Source organism: Musca autumnalis, unplaced genomic scaffold (assembly GCF_047663935.1).
Source record: "Musca autumnalis isolate F117 unplaced genomic scaffold, ASM4766393v1 scaffold_4, whole genome shotgun sequence".
NCBI classification, from domain to species: Eukaryota; Metazoa; Arthropoda; class Insecta; order Diptera; family Muscidae; genus Musca; species Musca autumnalis.
The window spans coordinates 3,002,153-3,022,931 of record NW_027411977.1 but is presented as its reverse complement, the minus strand read 5'-3'; the positions used below and the strand labels follow the sequence as shown (position 1 = coordinate 3,022,931).

Here is a 20,779-nt window from a genome sequence, read left to right as displayed (position 1 = left end):
TGCAAGGATGCCATGTGGCATACTGTGAGATAGAGTCATCCTTGGACATTTCTTCCACCAGCTTAAATTCGATATTTCATGAACCCTTGGCCGTAAAAAAGGTTTTTCGATCGGTGCTTGAAATTTCGTAAAAATACGATCGCGGTGCTCCAAAATGGTGATAAACCATGGAATTATGCATTTGAGTCCGAAACAAAACGGCAATCGCTAGAACGTGCTGTTTAAGCGTTCAAAAACCACGTTTGGAGGTGTTTCAATGGGAGTGGAAAAAGGACTCCAAACAATTGATTTGAGCGCATGTAAAAGTGTATAAGTCATGCTGGAGTATTCTCCAACAAGAAAACAAAACTATTATTGACGATAAATATACGAGTTTTCATTATTAGGCCAGAAATTGACATATATAGTAGTCCCCGTATAACACAGGAATACAAATACAGATAATCGATTTACTCCATATTTTACAGTATCTGAACTATTTCTTTAACCCTCAAAGAGTATTTATTGTTGGAATTGATTTATTCATTTGTGTTCATTTCTTCAAAGTGTTCATTTATTCAAAGTGTAATTAACAATGGTGTTGAATTTCGGTTGTGTCTTCCATATTGCGAAATGTTGAAATGTATATGTCAGAAGATCGCACCATACTGCAGCTGATTTTTGGTTCGCCAACAGAGAAGGAATAAAAAAAACAAGGGAAATCAACGGCGAAATTCGAAAGTAAACATCGCAGACTTTTCCCCACTAATAAAAAAATTGTTTAAATAAAACAAGAGAACTGATGAGATCCTGTGGCGAGAATCGAAACTAGTCTTCCCTGCCTTACCCCTTGGCCAGCCGAACTTTCTCCACTAATAAATAAGTGGTTTTAATTTAAACAACAACAATGGGATTAAGCCAGACAATTTTGAAAAAAAAAAATTGTAACAGCTATCCCAATAAAAAAACTCCACCAATGATCTGTAAAATATTGAGATTTTTCATTGCATCAAATTTTTTCAAAAATAAATAATCAAAGTGGTTTTTGTGTGACCTTCTTTAATACTTAAATGGAATAAATGTTAGTTTAGTCATTAAAAGGAAAAAGTTCATTCATTCCTGCTACAGGAAATCATTTTTGAGAAAAATGGTCAAAAAGTCATAACCCTAATTGCCTTACAGTCCGTCCGTAAAACTATATAAACCTTTAGTGAGTTTTTATTATTTTTTCCTTCATCTGCTGTACTGTAGTCTTATTTTGCTACGTTTAAATATTAAAAATTTTAAATTTAAATTCATTATTTTATCGTTTCTTTTTAGTATTTTTTATTTCGTTTTTTTTTTAAGTCAACAGGAAAAAACAAAAACAATATTCGTTCAAATATCTTAAAATCCTTAAATCCTATCTATTTACGCAACAAGTAGGAAGCAGCATAAGGATAAGTATAGGCGCTGGCATAAGGGGCGGCAACATAGGGAGCAGTATATGCGGTAGAGTAGTAAGGAGCGGTATAGGCTGTAGTGTATGGCGCGGCGTAAGCGGCAGTGTAGGCGGCTGTGTAAGGATCAGCAGTTACTACTGGAGTGGTGTAAGCCAAAGGAGCAACAATGCCGGGTTTAGCAGCAGTCAAGGCAACAACAGCCATCAAGCACAAAGCGAACTGTAAGAGGGATAATTGTATGATTAGATTTTGTAAACATTTAACTTTTGACAAGTATTATATGATTCTGTAGGATACTTACGAATTTGAACATTTTGAATTGTTTTGTTTATTGTTTGTTTGCAGAACTTATTGAACTGATAGCAATTCGATAAAGATTTTCAGTTTTTATTAAAAATATTTTGTTTGGTAGAATTCTGAATCATGTTGTTTTTCTATATTGGTTTGCTTTGATGTGTTTAATATTCAAACCTAATATGAACATACATGTTTGGTCATCAACCGCCCTAAGGTCAAACATTTGTTGGTAAGGCAACCATTGTTCATGATATGTGACTGACCTGCCAAAATATTCGAATTAGTGTTCGCCTGCTGCTTGGACAACAACAGCACGTTGCAAAAGCTTGTTATGTGTGTTCTAAACTCGTTGATGCCTTAGTTAAATTACGTTTTTCTCTTTATTTCCATTCAGTGATAAAAAATTATCATATAGCATAATTCTTGTTACGTTTATTCACCACTTTGCTACCTTTAGAATACTGGGAGTTCTTTTGTATGACATTTTCAATAAACTCCTTAGGTCACAATAGCAAAAATACAATAAGAATTCAGTATGAGGACGGCTTGGATTAGAGCTTTCGCGAATTTCTGAAGCTAAACACAATTGATGTAAAAGTGAAGTCAACAATTATATATTTTGAGAATTTAGAATAGATTTCCAGTAAAGTCGGCCAATCTAGTTCAATTAAAGAATCTAGTTCCAATCGATCGCATCGTTTGTATAAAAAAATATGTATCACTGATTTCTACGTACGTTTGTAGGAAATCACTCATACGTTCAGGAACTAGGACAGTGAACTTGGAAGTAGATTGCCCACCCCTAGTTTCTTTAGTTAGACTATATATCGAGTTGAAATAGCAAAGTTATAATTATTTTGCAGATACAAATGTTTTATGATGTAAGGTATAAATATATACAGTTGCGAAAACAATAATAGCACCACCATGAACAATTTGTTTGCCACTACAAAAACAATCAAGATTGTTGTTGTTTCCACTAATGTTGTTGTTAGGTGCATATCCTAAGGTGTCCCCTTTTATAAAAAATTAAAATTTATATTCAAATTATTAAAAATATTTGTTTTTGGCAGCTTTAACCAAAAATTATCAAAAAAGAGGCGAAAAAAATAATAGCACCACTTAAATTTTCTATAGAAAATATTTTACATTCACTTTTAGCAGTTTTGTTGAGATGTGTGTTTTACTTACTATTTGTAGGTAGGTAAGTCAAACTTAATATCATATTTGTTGTTTTCAAATTTAAAAATAACAAGTTTAAAGTGTGATGTAGTTAAAATTGATTACTCTAGGGGTTGGCAGAGAAGACTAGTTTCGTCCAACGCCCCTTGGACTCATCAGTTCTCTTAGTTCTTTGTATTGAAACAAAGACCCTTTATGACGACTTTTGTTTGACTTATTGAACTTTAATTTTCATTTTTGACATTCCACATTAAAAAAATATAATGTTTTAAATTAAAATAGGTCGTAAAAGGGCCTACAGTGCAAAAATAATGAACAACACCTCTGTTGATAGCAAAGTTTTACAGATAAGTTGGCAGATTTGTTTGAAAATCTAAGAAAATGATTCATAACGCTATTAGATGTAAAGAAAATACGTAAAGTAGTGGAATTAATTTATCCCTGACATAACATCAGGTCAACATTTTCATCTGAAACGCAAAAAGGTACTATTTCAAGGGTTCTAGAAGGCTATAAAAGGAACATATTGTATCGGAAACAGTACAAAAAGTTCGAAAATATCTCAGATAACATTATTTAAAAGAACACATTTCCTGGAAACGGCATAATTTTAACGGAGTACACGATACAGAGCCGAATAATTGTCACAATGAAATTTTACATTTGCAACACGAACTGTGGGGCAACATTTTATGTAGTTGTGGTTCTAAATATTTATGTTCTCAAAAAACTCTGAATAGAACCAAGAATATATAGCAAAAACCATTATGAAAGGATTGTTTAACCGTAAGCCCTATACATGGCAAGAAAACTGTAAAGAATTAACTTATTATCGTTGAAATCCTAGAAAATATGACTCTATTTCATCTAAAAAATAAGATGGCACTAGTTTGGTCCTTCCTAAAGGATATGAACAGTAGTAAACTGGGTTATAATCTGGGAGAACGTCAAAGAAATTGTCGTTTAGAAGTTCCATGGCCATTCTCTAGGGTTGTGCTTTGTCCCTAGGCTATGAAAATTCAACAAAGTGTTAGCTTAGGTCAATAAGGCAACTACAGCATCAAAACCAAAGATCAGAAAATCATTTTGGATAGTTATTTAGAGGTACTTTAAGAATAATCCTGCGAACAATACCAGAATCCGCTTGTTAGATACCAAGCCTATCCCGAGGCGTTACTATCGAATTCTTCTTCTTCTTTATTTGCCTATTCGTTTTTCGAATTTTGGCGATCAATGCAATTATATACATACATATTACATCTGTTACATTATAAATTTCATTTTGGTGTTTATAAATTTCTAATTATCTCAGCAAATGACTCTCTGTTTCGGCTTTCGCTGAGAAGATTCCCAACATCTTGGATACCAGTCCACTCCTGTATGTTATTAATCCATATCATTTCCTTTCTTCCTCTAGTGGGTCTTCCTTCAATTTTTGTTCGGATTATATTTTGGAGTAGCTTATATTTGTTGTTTCACACTATCGAATTCAACTGAACAATAAATCAGTAGGCACTTGTTTCTCTTGATGCAATAAAGTGAAAACATTTGTCAAATTTTTATCATTTTAAGAAAATTTACAGTGGTGGTGATATTATTTTTTGCGTCTGCTTTTTGGAGTTTTTGTTAAACTAGTTATATTTTTTTACAAAGTGTCGAAAACAATTGCGATTGTTGTTACTTTTATATTCCTTAGAGTCGTTTCGTTCGAAAATCGCATGAAACGGTCAACAAAATTCGCACATGACATTAAAAATGCCGCAAAACCAATTTTTTTAAGAGGTGGTGCTATTATTTTTTCGCAGTTGTATATTAATTAATATTCGTCTGTCTAGCAGTAGCACTAACAACATCTAAAATACCTGAGATTTGTATATGTGAAATCCCACACTAGGTACCCAGTTTTGTTTGGGTTTTTTTACATATTTTCTTTCATGATGTAGTTTTTTCATACTGTATAGGTAACTCACATAAAATACATGTGCAGTTTCGTATATCCATCCGAAAGCCACTATTTTTTTTCAAAAGTATGTAAGATCTTCATGAAATGCAAAATCACTTTCTTATTTTTCCCTACATTCCCATTATTTGCTCTCATATTTCCTCTCTTGTTTGGCAAATGCTTTGTTCTCTTTTTCTTTTGAATGATCTCATCGTCTCACCATCACAATGACACAGTATCAACAAACAACAACAGCTTAAACGCTTTACGCTTAACTACCACCGTCGCAACAACTAACAAACCAACCACCTACAGTGCGTTTGGTGTCAAAAAAAGTGATCGTCTGTACGATATAGTTCGCATCTACAATTTTTTAATTTATTTAATATAAAGGCAACATCTAATATCTCAACCTAGTGCTGATAGACTCAACATGTATGTACATATGGTTCTGCTATGCTCACAAGACGATAACAAGCAGTGAAAATCATTAGAAGGAAACGGTAAATTAGAATAATACAAAATAAAAGCATTATAAAAAGCAGCAGAACTTGTCTCTGGTTTATTTGGTGGTGATTGGTTGGTTAGTCAATAAAAACAAAACTCGCCAAAATTGTTTTGTTTTTTTTTTGTTTTAATCTCTCAGAAGAAACGTTTAATACCACACATCAAGACCAAATACCAGATTTCAGCCATTTCGGCGGGATATTGAGGCCAAAACCTTCAAAATACCAGAAATCCGGAGGTACCGTTCTATGGGGGCTGTATGAAGGCGTGGACCTATACCGAGAAATTTCAGGTGGACAGTTGTACACCCCCAACGAAGACTAAATACCAAATTTCAGTAATTTCAAATTTCAGTAATTTCAAAATACCGAAAATCGGAAGGTACCCTTCTATGGGGCTCCATGAAGACGAGGACTTATACTGACAAATTTCAGGTGGAAAGTTTTATACTCCCAACGAAGACTTTATACAAAATGTCAGCCATTTAAGTGTGATGTTGAGGCCAAATTATCGGAAATCGGGAGGTACCGTTCTATGGGGGCTATATGAAGACGTGGACCCATGCGGACAAATTTCAGGTGTAAAGTTTCATTTTTCAAGTTTTATTTTGTGATAAAACGAGTTTCTGTCTAATCAGATTTTCTCTACGACCCACAGAGAACGAAATCATTGATCTAGCGGCGCGAAAGTCAAAAAATCAAAGTATAAAATTGCGAAATGTTTTCCATTATATCGATTACAGACACTCTGCTGACTAAGATTTTGTTTTTACTTTTTTGTTGTTGTAAATATTCATTCAGTTATTCAGTGTCAAGTGCAAGAAATGTTGACGGATCAGATTTTAATAAAATTTTTGCTAAAAACCTGATCTCATATTTGTTTAATTGTTAAATAAATTCGTAATAAAACTAAACAAAGTTTATTTTTTATTGATAGGGGAGTGTTTATGTTAAATTAAAATAAAATGTTTGGGCCTGAAGTTACATAGTTATAAAGCAATAAATTTTCAAAAATTATTATTTTTTGTATGTTTTTAGTGCAATATACTTTTGTTGGATAACTACAAAGGTCCACCGAGGTTCGGTCCAGTTATTTTTTTAATAATTAAATTGGACTCCCTAGATTCCGAATAACCAAAATTTAGCTGCAAATAGATGCAAATCTTGCTGATAAATGGTCTTGAAAAATAGCTTAAATCCTCAAAATACCCAAAATCTGTCGGTACGGTTATATGGGGGCTATATCAAAATGTAGACCTATGTTCGCAATTTTTGGTGGAGAATTTGTGTGTCCACTGGGAACCCCAAATACCAAATTACACCTAATTTGGTAAGAAAATTTAGCTTTAAATCCCCAAACTACTGAAAGTCGGTAGGTACCTTAAAAGGGCCTTTACCCAAACGTGGACCTATGTCCAGTTCACCACTTTATTACTTGTTGGTGCTAATTTCTGTCCTTCACTGTATCTGCATCTTTATATTTCCTATAACACTGTGCTAGCTTAGACGATGGCCTAAGTTGCTTATTCTATTCTTCCAATTTATCTTATATTAAATATAACATAAATTTTATAAATAAATAAATATAAAATAAAAGTTGACAAAAATTTGTTGCAGGGGTTTTGATGCATTAATTCGATTTTCTGGGACTTGACCTGTCCGCAAACAAAAAATGCATCCTTTCAACTTCCTATATCAATTTTTGTGAATGCTAGAGTGATTACACTGTGCAGCAGCATTTTTGGGGGGTGGAAAATTTCTTTTGGAGATGATAGCTCTTGATGAGTATAATAAGAACCCAAAAGGAAATTTTCGCCATAGGTCAAGTTTCTGAGATATCGCGCGTTGAAATTTTTGATTTTTTCCGTATAATACTTTGGAAAAAAGCTCCATATCTCTGTTTGGCGTTGTTGTAGCTTCGTTTTGAGGTGACATGTCTTCAGTGAAATCGATTGACGAATCTTTTTTTAAAACATTTCATTCTTCTAACTCAATGCCTTTCGTGTCCTTTTCATCCTTTATTTCTTGAACCGTAGTGAAAGTACCACAAGATGAGATTTTTTAGCATCCAAATATTCCACAAAAATGTTGCTCAGAAGATTTTAGGTACGGTTTTCTTTGAAAACTAAACGATTTTGTCCCGTTTTCATTGTCATTTTTGACATTTATTCGGACTTGGTTCAGAATTAAACAATGTTTGGTTTTTCTGTATATTCGTTATTTGTTATGTATAGGTATGTAGACATAACAATTGGTTATTCCTTATGTAGACATCTGGGGTGCTTCTGAAATATTTACGACAAATAGCTCTTGTAATGATGAACACGTTAATAAAAAATTTTCTTGGAGGATAGATCCGGTTATCTCAATTTTTGAACCGGATATTCCGACATTAAACCCGATTTTTGAACCATCTCCAAAAGAAATTTTACACCCCCCAGACTTTGAGTTCCATTTTGTGCCACAGTGTTATCACACACACACACACACACACACACAGACGGACTTGCATAAAAATCAAAAAGTTAAAATACAAAAAATGTCATAACTGTTTTTCCACCGATTTGATTAGTTTTTCCCATTTTGATTTAATCGTATTATGTATGGTATTTGACCATACAACCCTGTTAGGATAACAAACGCAAATTCTTCCCAAAATAACACTAAAATACCCTTAAAAAAACAAATTTAAATCAAAAGTACAGCTAATTAAAACCGATAACACTACAATTTTTAAAGATATTTGATTTAATTTTTGTGTACCTTTGGACTTTATATCTCTGTTGGTTTAGTTTGGCTTTTAGGTCAGAAAATAAAACAATTTTTTTGTTTTTATTTTATTTTTATTCTTCCAATATTTCGAACATCATCGGTGTTGGAAGAATAAAAATAAAATAAAAACAAAAAAAAAAATGTTTTATTTTCTGACCTAAAAGCCAAACTAAACCAAAAGAGATTTTTAATGATATTCATTTGTTGCTTTTGTTTTGAGCTCTTCATTCTCAAGGATCAGTCAATATTGTTGTTGTTATCCCATCCAATTAAAAAGTCAGAAACAACTTGTTGAAAGCTCTCTGTACATAACAAAGAACAACCGACACAAAATAAGACATTTGAAAAAATTGTAACGGATCCAAAAATTTGAATTAATGCGTAATCCTTGATTTGTTGCTTTTGATATGCGCAACACTGCATATATGTAGAGAAATAAAATGGTTATCGTATTTTTGTTTCATTAAAAATAGCTCATAATATTTTATTATTTTTTTCGTTTTTTATTTAATTATTAACAAATATATGTAACAAAAACAATTTCGGTTCATCATTCTTCAAATCCTCGTATCCAATCTATTTACGCAACAAGTAGGAAGCAGCATAAGGATAAGTGTAGGCGCTAGCATAAGGGGCAGCAACATAGGGGGTTGTATAGGCGGCAGAGTAGTAAGGAGCGGTATAGGCAGCAGTGTATGGAGCGGCATAAGCTGTGGTGTATGCGGCTGTGTAAGGATCAGCAGCTACTACAGGAGCGGTGTACGCCAAAGGAGCAACAATGCCGGGTTTAGCAGCAACCAAGGCAACAACAGCCATCAAGCACAAAGCGAACTGTATGAGGGATAATTAATTGTATGGTTAGATTTTGTAAACATTTAACTTTTGACAGGTATTAAATGATTCTGTAGGATACTTACGAATTTGAACATATTGAATTATTTTGTTTATTGTTTGTTTGCAGAACGTATTGAACTGATAGCCATTCATTAACAAACTGTGGCTTTTATTTTAAAATAATTCTAGCAAAAATTGTGAATAATTTTCTATTCCAATAATGTTTGTTTTGATATTAAAACCTAATATAAACATACATACATGTATGGTCATCACCCGCCCTAAGGTCAAACATTTGTTGGTAAGGCAGCCAGCCATTGTTCATGAATCATGATTTATGGCAAAGCTGTGTTCAGTCAGTAATGTGGGCAATAACAGCACGTACTGGAAAGATTGTCATGTGGATTCTAAACTTTTCGCTGCTTCAATATATTTTTCTTATGATCCGGATATGTTAGTAAGTAGCGTGGTTTTAGCTATGTTTGTCCTTTTTTAGAATTGGTTATATGATTTCCAATCAGCAATTTTAGTTGGAGGATTTTTTATCGTTTTAATCAAAATCACAAGGACTAACTTTGATAAATGTGAACTTGATTTAAATTTGAGAGAAATATGACTGTGTGCAAAATTTGGACAAAATCGATTCGACTCCAAGTTGTCTGAATAGGATGTTTTCCTTTATAAAAGATTGGTACCTTAGTGCGTATGATTGTAATTGTAATTTTGCTACTTAATACTTTCGCACAAGGTACCAATATTCTATAAAAGAAAATATGCAAAAAAAAAACCAAAAAGTGAAAACAGAAAAAAATGGAATAACTCATCTATTTTTCAACAGATTTCATTGGTTTCCGATGGAAAGCTAATGTAATTTTGTTCTTGCTAAAAGTAAATAATTACACTGTTTCGTATCATCTACGCAGCCTAGAGAGCGAGGAAAAGCATTTTCCTGTTTTTAATGCGTTTTTTGTCACAATTAAACCACTATAACTTTGATATTTGTTAACCGATTTGTTAAGCTATGGCTTGTTCGAAAGACATTTTTTAAAGGAAAAAACAATTGTAGAAATCCGTTGTGGAAAAAAATCAAAATACCCCATTTTTAACTACATTTATCGTTACAAAATCAAAAAAAAAAAAACGAAGTGACCTAAAGAAACCAAAGGTATTTTAGTTTTCCATGGACTCCCACAAAACCGAATTTATGCATCAGAAACCCTGCACATTTTGTTATTGTCAGCTTTTGTATCACTGTGTTATCATCAGCGATATTTGAGCAGATATCCACTTGATATCTTACAAATCCCTAACATGTAATATGTAACATGTGGATATCTCCTCTTAATTCAAGTTCAATCTTGGAATAATAATATAAATACAAGATTGTTATTGTTGTTTTCCTCTACCTTTTTTCATTTAATTATAAATACAAGATTTTTCACAAGCCCGAATGACCCAACGACCCTTTGTACTTCATTGAATACCATTAACCAGCATTTTCATCTTGCACTAATGTAACCACTTTATTACCACAATAGCCGAATGTTGTCCACAGGCAACTTCCAAATTTCCAAAAATTATAACTACTGATTGCAACTGTAAATTTTACGTTTTTTGTTTTTATTTTATTAGACTAACATCTCAGTAAGATTTTTCCAAAAATGTTGGCTGCAATTATTCAATTCATTTAAAATAAATAAAATATATCATGTCCAAATTTTTACTCGACTACTAATACTTAAACAAGCATAACTTCGTCAATTTAGTTATTTATTTTATAGTGCTTTTCATTTTTTTATTATTCTGAAATCAATCTACCGACACCCACTTAGTATATATATAAATATCTCAAACGGCGTGGGAAATATGCATACACAAACATGCAAAGTAGCCACAGGCAACGTCGGATCACAAAGTGTTAATAATAACTTTTAATGTAAAATACGTAAATTACTAAAATACGATCAATATGATTATGAATATGGACCATATAGGCCCGTTGTTTCCTATAGCTCTCATGTAACCGTTTTTATGTATCAAATGCATTTTTCAATCAAGTTTGCTGCAGATTTATGTATTGAGGTTTTCCATAAAAGTCCATTCTTCCTCGGATAATGGATCAAAAACTCTAAACTCTAGACGGCACCAACTTAAATTACTGATGAGAACGATAACTTACAACTGGACTATCCCGATTTGGCGGAAAATTTACCACCGAAATATTTATTTCAAAACTACGACAAGTTCCAAGAGGATAATTTTCAATTTTTACCGAAGATACTCCTTGAGGTCCTGTTTACAACGATATTATGTTTTCCGATCTATAAATTCAACGATGACCAACTAAAACGACTGGTGGGGGCGGGAATGATTCCCAAAATAATATCCATGTCTAAAATAGACTTTGTTGATTCATTCCTTCAATTATCTACTCCACAATCGTTAAGATAAATACACCAGTTTTGATATTTTTGTCGGCAACTTCCTACTTGTAAAAAAGCCACATCATTTTGAAATCGCCCAAAAAGCTTTAATTTTTATGGAAAATTATTTCGGTTGTTTCACTCAATTCACATAGGCTGATATTTTTTTTTACTTGTTCTAAAATAAATCGCATAAAAAATAGATTTTCGATTTTTTAAGCAAAATATCGCAATATTTTCATAAATTTGGAGTTTCTCGGCAGTTTGACAGGACGACAATTATCCAAAGAGAGTGATAAAATATTTTCAATTTCATGTACATACTTCAAAATTTGCTTTGCTTTGCAATGTGCGATGGAACGGCGTTGTGAATCCATTAACCTTTCCACATTCGACGTGATTATATAAAGGAAGTCCCGTATCATTGAACTTTAAATTGGCAGAGGTCCCCCTGTTCATTTGAAAATATATTTTACCTTTATTTAAAATAGTCTTGCTTAATCCCATTGTTGATGTTTTAATATTTTAAAACAACCAAGGGGTAAAGCAGTGAAGACTAGTTTCGATCCTCGCCCAGGGATCTCATCAGTTCACTTGTTTCTTGTTTGTGGATATTCTCCACCGAAGTTATTTTTCAATAACTTCTTCAACAAAAATCTTTTTATACCCAAACATCAATCAATTCGTTGGCCACCTTAAACTTCAAGCTGACCACTGATGTTTGCAAATTTAACTACAAATACTTGTGTATCAAAAGTTATAAAAAATATGTATATTTTTTGTTTCATTTAAAATGGTTCATAATATTTATTTTTTCGTTTTTAATAGTCAACAAATATAACAAAAACAATTTCCGTTCATCTCCCTTTAAATCCTTATATCCAATCTATTTGCGCAAGAAGTAGGAAGCAGCATAAGGATAAGTGTAGGCGCTAGCATAAGGGGCAGCAACATAGGGGGCAGTATAGGCAGCAGAGTAGTAAGGAGCGGTATAGGCAGCAGTGTAAGGAGCGGCATAAGCGGCAGTGTAGGCAGCTGTGTAAGGAGCAGCAGCAACTACGGGGGCTGTATAAGCCAAAGGAGCAACAATTCCGGGTTTAGCAGCAGCCAAGGCAACAACAGCCATCAAGCACAAAGCGAACTGTAGAAAATAATGTGAAGAAATTATTAGGTTTTGTCATCTACTTTATCAAATATCTTTTGATAGTAAGCACAATTCTTTTAAAAACTTACTAATTTGAACATTTTGATTTTGTTTGTTTGTTGTGTGTTTGTTTGCAGAACGTATTGAACTGATAATAGCTCGTTAAAAATGTCTAGGTTTTATACTAAAATAATTGTTGGCATAAATCTTTTTGTAATTTATTTTTCGTTTTTTTTTTTCGATATGCAAATTTGTATGTACACATGTATGTATGTATTTATCTAAATTCAAAGTCCACACTTTATTAAAACGTGCATTAAGTAGTTGGAACAACTGTTCGTAAAATGATGACCCGAAATGTTTATGTCCATCAGTTTCAGTGACTGCACGTTTCAACCATACTGTCGTGTAAGTTTGAAGCACACCAAAAATTTTCAGTTGTTTGTTTTGATTTTGTTTTTGTACCTCGCATTTATGATAGCGAGGGTATATACACTTTCATGAGGGCAAAATGTGCCTCATCGAAATAATGGTTTTAGACCCCAAGTATGTTTGGACTAAATCCGTTTGAAGTCCTTTTAGCAATGCTCGTCGGTCTATCTGTCTGGCTGGCTGAAGTGCACGATAACTCTAGAACTGATTAATCGATTTGGCCCAAAATTTGGCTTTCGCAATCTGTTGCCCAAGCTTAGTTTAATTTCGAAGATGGGCGAAATCGATTCACTCCCCCGGGTGCCTACCTCCACAAACGTTAAAATTTGTAGCAAAAATTATGCGCACGATAACTCTCGAAGGGACCCACCGATGTGATTTATACTTCGCACATCGTGATGTTTCTATCAGGCATAGATCAAGTTCCAATATAGACTATTTCGATCCACTCTTTCGGGTGTCAACCAAACAAAATATCGGAAAAGAGCAGTTTAAGACCTCATATCGGAACGTTTTGATTTTTCTTGTAACGACTTGAATTAGCCGGCCGTCCCATTTACGGCGGCACAGGTTTTTTTTCAGGGACAAGTCCATACTTCCTGATAAAATGGCCAGAAAGCTGTAAAAACCCGCTATGGCCCCATGTGTAGCGGATGGAGCGCACTATCGAACGGATGAACCGATTCGGTCTAAATTTTGGCAGCCATAGTATTTTGCGCAAATAAAAAAACAAGTTCTAAGATGGGCCATATCGGGCCACTCCTATGGGTACCTCCCCCCAAAAAACTCTCGAAGGCAGAAACCAACTTGATCCATACTTTGAGATAGTAATATTTCTACGAGACATACATCCCGTTGGAATATGGACTATATATGTATGTCAACTCCTTCTGATACCTCCCACGCAAAATTTTGGAAAAGTGCAGTTTAGGACCTCCTCTCGAATCGTTTTGATTTTTCTTGAAACATGTTGCGCTCAAAACCCACTTTACGATGGTACCAGTTTTTTGAGTGGCAAGTGCATGTGTAGTGTAGTGCACGACAACTCTCGAACCGAATACTGCGTTTGTTCACACTTTGCATATCGTAATATTTCTTCGAATATTAAATTCGAAAGTGGTGTTTATAGGTCTACTCCTTCCGATACCTGTCCAAAAAAGTTCAAACATATTCTCTAAAATGGTACACGCAATATCCTATAAACGGAGCAACCGATGTGGGCCAAACTTTGGATCTCTAAATAGTTTGTCCAAACTTAGTTTATGTTCAAAAGTGGGCCCTATCGGTCCATTCCTTAGGGTACCCTCTACTTACCCATTATTTTAACAAGGGCATGTTGTACTGAATAACTAGTTATTCAGTAACAACTAGAATAACTAGTTATTCTATGGACACTGCACTGGAAGAAAATTACACATTCGTCCCTGTTTTGGAATATAAAATTAAACTATGATGTATAGTCAGATTTATCTATATCCAACACCTCTATAACGAATCTTTTTATAAAAAAATGAATTGTTACACCAAATAGTCTCTTTATAAGGAAATCTCTATAACGTAATAAATCTTCTCCTCTAGCAGCTATGTCTTTACATATACTTTGATAGTTGAACATGTAAGAAAGTATTAGCCGGCTTTGCCGACATATTTATGTGAATTGAAACATTCATCTATGGACAGATAATGTATTTAGGGTCTTTTTTTTATCTTATGGCCCTTTTTGGACATTTGGACTTGCCGACAAAAATATGGATTAGGATTAAATTTCAAATTGTTGCGGAGGAGGTACTTGAAGGAATGGACCGACAAAGTCCATTATGGAAGTGGAGCTTTTTTTGGGAGTCATATCTTTCGCGCCCACTAGTCATTTCAGTGGGTCATCGTATAAATTTTGGACCAGTATGCCAGGAAGCATGGACTTGTCCACGGAAAACATTATATCGCTGTAAACAGGACAACAAAGAACAGCATCATAGTACATTTCCAAAGGATCTCCGAACAGACCCTAAACTACACTTAGACACAAACGTTGAACTTTTGCGGGGGAGGTACCCTAAATAGGGGACCGATATGGGCCATATTAGGAATTAAACTAAATCTGGACAAAATATTAGGGGTCCAAAGTTTGGACGAAATTGGTTGCCACGTTCACGACATGTCGTGTATACCATTTTAGTGACATTTTTTAAATATTGGGGGGAAGCACCGGAAGTTGTGGACCGGTATTGCCCATCTTCGAAATAACACTAAGTATGGACCACATCGGTTGATCAGTTAGAGAGTTATCGTGCGCTCCAACCACTACATATGGTGCCATAGGAGTTTTTTTACAGCGTTCGGGCTATTTTCTCAAGAAAATATGAACTTGCCCCTGAAAAAGCTTTTACCGTCGTAATTGAGGCAGCGAATGCAAGTGGCTTCAATAAAAATCAAGTGGACAAATATAGACCATATTCGAACCTTAAGTATGGACCACATCGGTCACTCCCTTCAAGAGTTATCGTGGACGAAATTGGTTGCCACGTTCACGACATGTCGTGCATACCATTTTAAATATTGGGGGGAAGCACCGGAAGTTGTGGACCGGTATTGCCCATCTTCGAACTAACACTAAGTATGGACCACATCGGTTGATCAGTTAGAGAGTTATCGTGCGCTCCAACCACTACATATGGTGCCATAGGAGTTTTTTTTACAGCGTTCGGGCTATTTTCTCAAGAAAATATGAACTTGCCCCTGAAAAAAGCTTTTACCGTCGTAATTGAGGCAGCGAATGCAAGTGGCTTCAATAAAAATCAAGTGGACAAATATAGACCATATTCGAACCTTAAGTATGGACCAAATCGGTCACTCCCTTCAAGAGTTATCGTGGACGAAATTGGTTGCCACGTTCACGACATGTCGTGCATACCATTTTAAATATTGGGGGGAAGCACCGGAAGTTGTGGACCGGTATTGCCCATCTTCGAACTAACACTAAGTATGGACCACATCGGTTGATCAGTTAGAGAGTTATCGTGCGCTCCAACCACTACATATGGTGCCATAGGAGTTTTTTTTACAGCGTTCGGGCTATTTTCTCAAGAAAATATGAACTTGCCCCTGAAAAAAGCTTTTACTGTCGTAATTGAGGCAGCGAATAAAAATCAAGTGGACAAATATAGACCATATTCGAACCTTAAGTATGGACCAAATCGGTCACTCCCTTCAAGAGTTATCGTGCGCGAAGGAGTGGACCGATTGAATCCATATTGGAACCTCATCTAAGCCTGGTAGAAATTTCACGACGTGCAAATCCGTTACTCCCCTCAAGACTTATCGTGCGCACAAATTACCCTCGTTAGCATAAATGCTGAGGGTATAAAAATGTACCACATCGAAATAATGTTTTTGCACACCAAATATGTTTGGACGAAATCAGTTTCAGATTCGAACCCACACAACCACCACTATGTGACATATTTCTCAGAAATATCGGCTCTAGAGCGGCCGAAAGAGGAAAAGATAGATGATAGCGAAGCCGCTCCACAGCCGATATGTTCGATGAGCCTCACCAAAGGCGAAACATTTCACATAGTGGTGGGTGTGTGGGTTCGCATCTTCGGTTTTGCTTTTTCACTTGCATCATTGGTCATTAAGCTCGACTCTAACGAGAAACTAATTAAAATTAATATTAAAAATGATCATCGCCCTAATAGGCAAACATTTCAAATAAAAATTTCGGTTTTCTTTTAGACCAGACGTTAAGTAGAAGTATTTATTTATTAAACGCTGGGGACACATATTCGAACAAAAATCCCCACTTTTAAAGAATTATTTAAAATTTTTTAATGCCAAATCAAAGTCGACATAAATGGTATTCCAAGGTCAAAAGACCACAATGCAAAAAAAGAAGAAGGAACCCTGAATGGACACAGTTCATAACGTATTAAAAATAATAATAGAACCCACCGTAGCTTCGGATCAAAACAGAGCACCCGGTGTGCTTTAACCAAATTTAAATGGAAGGTGCTTACACCTAGGAAGTTTTTGCAGATTCTGAAACTAGAATGCTCATAGATGAGAAATCTCAAGAAACAAAAAAATCGCCGGAGCGATTTTCAAATAAATCGCGATTTAAATTCACATTTTAGGGGTTTTTAGGTTTTCACGATTTTGCTTGGAAACCGCGAGTCCTATGTAAATAGGCATAAGGAAAATGTTGTAGCTGTGAAAATTCTTCACAAGATTGACCTTTATGATATTTTCGTAGGTTTTACCGTTTTTGAGATATAGAAGTTCAAATTGAGACAATGCACTGACTGTATCCCCTCCTTATAAAACAATATCATGCTCAGTGCGCCTTAACTAACTTTTGATGAAAACCGCTTACATATGGGAAGATTTCGCTGATTCTGAAACAGCAAGGTTTATAGATAAGAAAAATAAAAAATCAGAAAAAATTGCCGGAGGGATTTTTAAATAAATCGCGATCAAAATTCACAATTTTAGGTTTTTTTTGGGTTTTCACGATTTTGCTTGGAAACCGCAAGTCGTATCGAAATGAGTCTAAAGAAAATGTTGTGGCTGTGAAAATTCTCTACAAGACTGACCTTTAAGTTTTTTCGTAGGTTTTACCATTTTTGAGATATAGAGGTTCTGTTCGAATTTTTAGGTTTTTATCTTAAATCTTCAAGATTTTGCTTGGAAACCGCAAGTCATATCAAACTGAGACTAAAGAAAATGTTGAAGCTCAGAAAATTCTCTACAAGATTAGATGTTTTATTTTTTCCTAGGTTTTACCATTTTCAAGATATATACGTTTAATTTGGGAAATTGCAGTAATGTCATTGTTTAATAAGGGGGCGATACAGTCAGTGCATTGTCACAATTTGTACTTCTATATCTCAAAAAACGGTAAAACCTAAGAAGATATTATACAGGTCAATCTTGTGGAGAATTTTCACGGCTACAAAATTTTTTTAGGCCCATTTACATAGGACTCGCGGTTTTTAAGCAAAATCGTAAAAACCTAAAGAACCCCTAAAAATGTAAACTTAAATCGCGATTTATTTGAAAATCCCTCCGGCGATTTTTTTTGTTTCTTGATATTTGTCATCTTTGAGCATTCTAGTTTCAGAATCTTCAAAAACTTCCCAGGTGTAAGCACCTTCCATTTAAAATTAGTTAAGGCGCACCGTGAGCAAATTTGAAAAGTATTTGTTAACACCTGCACACTGCAAGGTAAAAGAGGTCGGGAATAAATGTGAAGTAAATAACCTTCAAAAAATTTATGTTCCACACAATTTTTTGTTTGTGAAGTACGCAGTTGTGCTAAAGTATTTGTCATTTTCTAATCTGCTCATGTCTTTAGTATGACAATTTATGTTATAACGAAATAAGATATTTTTTGGGTTTCATTAAAAAGGGTTCATAGTTTTTTATTAAGCTTTTCGTTTTTTCTTTCAATAATGTCAACAAATAAAACAAAAACAATATCCGTTCAAATCTTCAAATCCTTAAAGCTAATCTATTTGCGTAAGAAGTAGGAAGCAGCATAAGGATAAGTGTAGGCGCTAGCATAAGGAGCGGCAACATAGGGTGAAGTATAGGCGGCTGAGTAGTAAGGAGCGGTATAGGCAGCTGTGTAGGGGGCGGTGTAAGCAGCAGTGTAGGCAGCTGTGTAAGGAGCAGCAGCTACAACGGGAGCGGTATAAGCCAAAGGAGCGACAATGCCGGGTTTAGCAGCAGCCAAGGCAACAACAGCCATCAAGCACAAAGCGAACTGTGAGAAAAACATACAAATAAAATTAGTTTTCCTATCCACTTATTTTATCCTTTATTCATTGTTAAGATTAAAACGATCAGTCGAGAACTTACGAATTTGAACATTTTGATTTGGTTGGTTTGTTGTGTGTTTGTTTGCAGAACGTATTGAACTGATAACAAATCGCTAACAATTTCTAGTTTATATAGGAAAAAACAATTGCTGGCAAAATTCTAACTAACTTGGCTGTGAGTATGCACGTCTGGCTGCTACGCTTTTGGGCGATATGCAAAACTGACATGGACGTGTTGTCAGCACTAAGGTCAATATTCGATAGATAAGGGGACAATTGTGTACAGATGGCAGACGGCTGCCAACTGTGTTCTCTCTAGTCTAGGCTAAATGTTTCCACCTCCAAAAATTCATTTCGTTTTCAATATTTTTTGACAGCGACACGTACCAATCAAGCGTTTGTTGTGCACGTTTTGCTATGGAACGCTTTCTTGTTCTAGTGTTTTGATTTTATTGTTTATTTTTATTTGTTTAGTTTGTTTTATTTTTTTTATTGGCTACGACACACTGCAAGTTATAACCTCCGAAATTGTGTATTCTGGAAACGTTTTGTAATTATTTCCAAATTCTTATTCTAATTTATTTTTGTTTATATCAGGTAGTGAATATTAATGGCTTGTCAATAGTGTGGAGTTCTATAAAGTTTTAACAATATTCTTCGACAACACTTCGAAAGTGGAGTGTGGAAAGAAGTGTTTCATTGGAAAAATAGTTCTCCTTTTAATATCGTTTTTAATGAAATTATTTCTGCACGCTGTTTTTTGATATGATTGCATAATGTCAAAACTTTTGATGTCGTAAGTCGAAGTGTGTGCTCGACTTTTAATTTAAACCTGTAATTGTCCAGAATTTCTTCTGTCTCTTCATGTTCTAAATGTGTTCCTTAATTTCACATCTCGAAATCATTACATCGTCCATCTGCACAGCATCATTTAGTAGCCTGTCCATGATTGGTGTTATATTCCCATAATCATAACAAATAATTGTTTCTAAACCTTAGCCATCCGCATCAATTTCTTCTCCTCTCTGTTTCTTATTTTCCAAACAAAGAATTTTTCTATGGTTTGACTTGATGCAGACATCCAAACAACTATCGCACCCATCCATAAATATTTACTTTTGGAAGAAAACTTTGAATGTAAATTTATTGTAATACCAAATAATCTTCATCAAACTTAAGTCCTTTACCACTGAAGAGAATACCTGTCAGCCTTATGTCACGTTTGATATGGAACAAAAACAATTTTTTGGGGACATAAATATAGGTACATATTATGCTATGTTAGTGTGAGTGTGTGGGCAATGGTATCCAAGCTAACATACACTCGAAAAAAATATGGTCACGGGAAAAATATATTTTAAGAACCTAGTTGGTATTGTAACTATGTTGCAAATATATATTATTCATATAACAATGTATTTTGTGTTAGTCATAAATTTAGTACAATCTTTGATTTCACTGAGTTCTTAAAATATCTCTTTTTTCCTGTTATAAACCAGTAAGGAAAGGATCAAAGTCGGGCGGGGCCGACTATATGATACCCTACACCACTGTGAATATGTAAAATATAAATCGGAGCTATATCCAGATCTTAACCGATTTCGATATAATTAGGCACATTTATTTCCAGACCGAATTCAGTCACAAATTCCGAATATCATTGAAATCGGACTTATATAGCGTGTTTGGTGCAGCAAATACGTGAAATCGGCCGAAAATATATATGGGAGCTATATCCAAATCTGAACCGATTTGGATATAATTTAGGACACTTATTTCTAGACCGAATTCAGTACAACATTCCAAATTTCATAAAAATCGGACGTATATAGCGTGTTTGGTATAGCAAATACGTGAAATCGGGCGAAAATATATTTGGGAGCTATATCCAAATCTGAACCGATTTCGATATAATTTGGCACATTTATTTCTAGACCGAATTCAGTACAACATTCCAAATTTCATCGAAATCGGACATATATAGCATGTGAGGTACAGAAAATACGT

The 20,779-nt window shown here is 34.5% G+C and overlaps 5 protein-coding genes across 18 annotated transcripts in view; 1 reads left to right on the top strand and 4 right to left on the bottom strand.

Moving 5' to 3' along the window:
* LOC141404013 (phosphatase and actin regulator 1) overlaps window positions 1-20,779 on the top strand; it is a 553,592-nt gene that overhangs the window by 170,746 nt on the left and 362,067 nt on the right. The window lies entirely within an intron of this gene.
* LOC141404019 (uncharacterized) lies at window positions 1,348-1,817 on the bottom strand. Its single transcript, XM_073987214.1, has 2 exons — window positions 1,723-1,817; window positions 1,348-1,640 (listed from the first exon to the last, which is right to left on the bottom strand). Exons 1-2 carry the CDS (start codon window positions 1,732-1,734, stop codon window positions 1,386-1,388), a joined length of 267 nt encoding a protein of 88 aa, XP_073843315.1. The 5' UTR covers window positions 1,735-1,817; the 3' UTR covers window positions 1,348-1,385.
* Window positions 8,608-9,085, bottom strand: LOC141402792 (uncharacterized). Its single transcript, XM_073984745.1, has 2 exons — window positions 9,038-9,085; window positions 8,608-8,951 (listed from the first exon to the last, which is right to left on the bottom strand). Exons 1-2 carry the CDS (start codon window positions 9,047-9,049, stop codon window positions 8,697-8,699), a joined length of 267 nt encoding a protein of 88 aa, XP_073840846.1. The 5' UTR covers window positions 9,050-9,085; the 3' UTR covers window positions 8,608-8,696.
* Window positions 12,184-12,651, bottom strand: LOC141403364 (uncharacterized). The gene is made up of 2 exons (XM_073985679.1): window positions 12,611-12,651; window positions 12,184-12,518 (listed from the first exon to the last, which is right to left on the bottom strand). The coding sequence occupies exons 1-2, from the start codon at window positions 12,620-12,622 to the stop codon at window positions 12,264-12,266; spliced, it is 267 nt and encodes an 88-aa protein (XP_073841780.1). The 5' UTR covers window positions 12,623-12,651; the 3' UTR covers window positions 12,184-12,263.
* On the bottom strand, window positions 18,348-18,885 carry LOC141402075 (uncharacterized). Its single transcript, XM_073982701.1, has 2 exons — window positions 18,813-18,885; window positions 18,348-18,717 (listed from the first exon to the last, which is right to left on the bottom strand). The coding sequence occupies exons 1-2, from the start codon at window positions 18,822-18,824 to the stop codon at window positions 18,463-18,465; spliced, it is 267 nt and encodes an 88-aa protein (XP_073838802.1). The 5' UTR covers window positions 18,825-18,885; the 3' UTR covers window positions 18,348-18,462.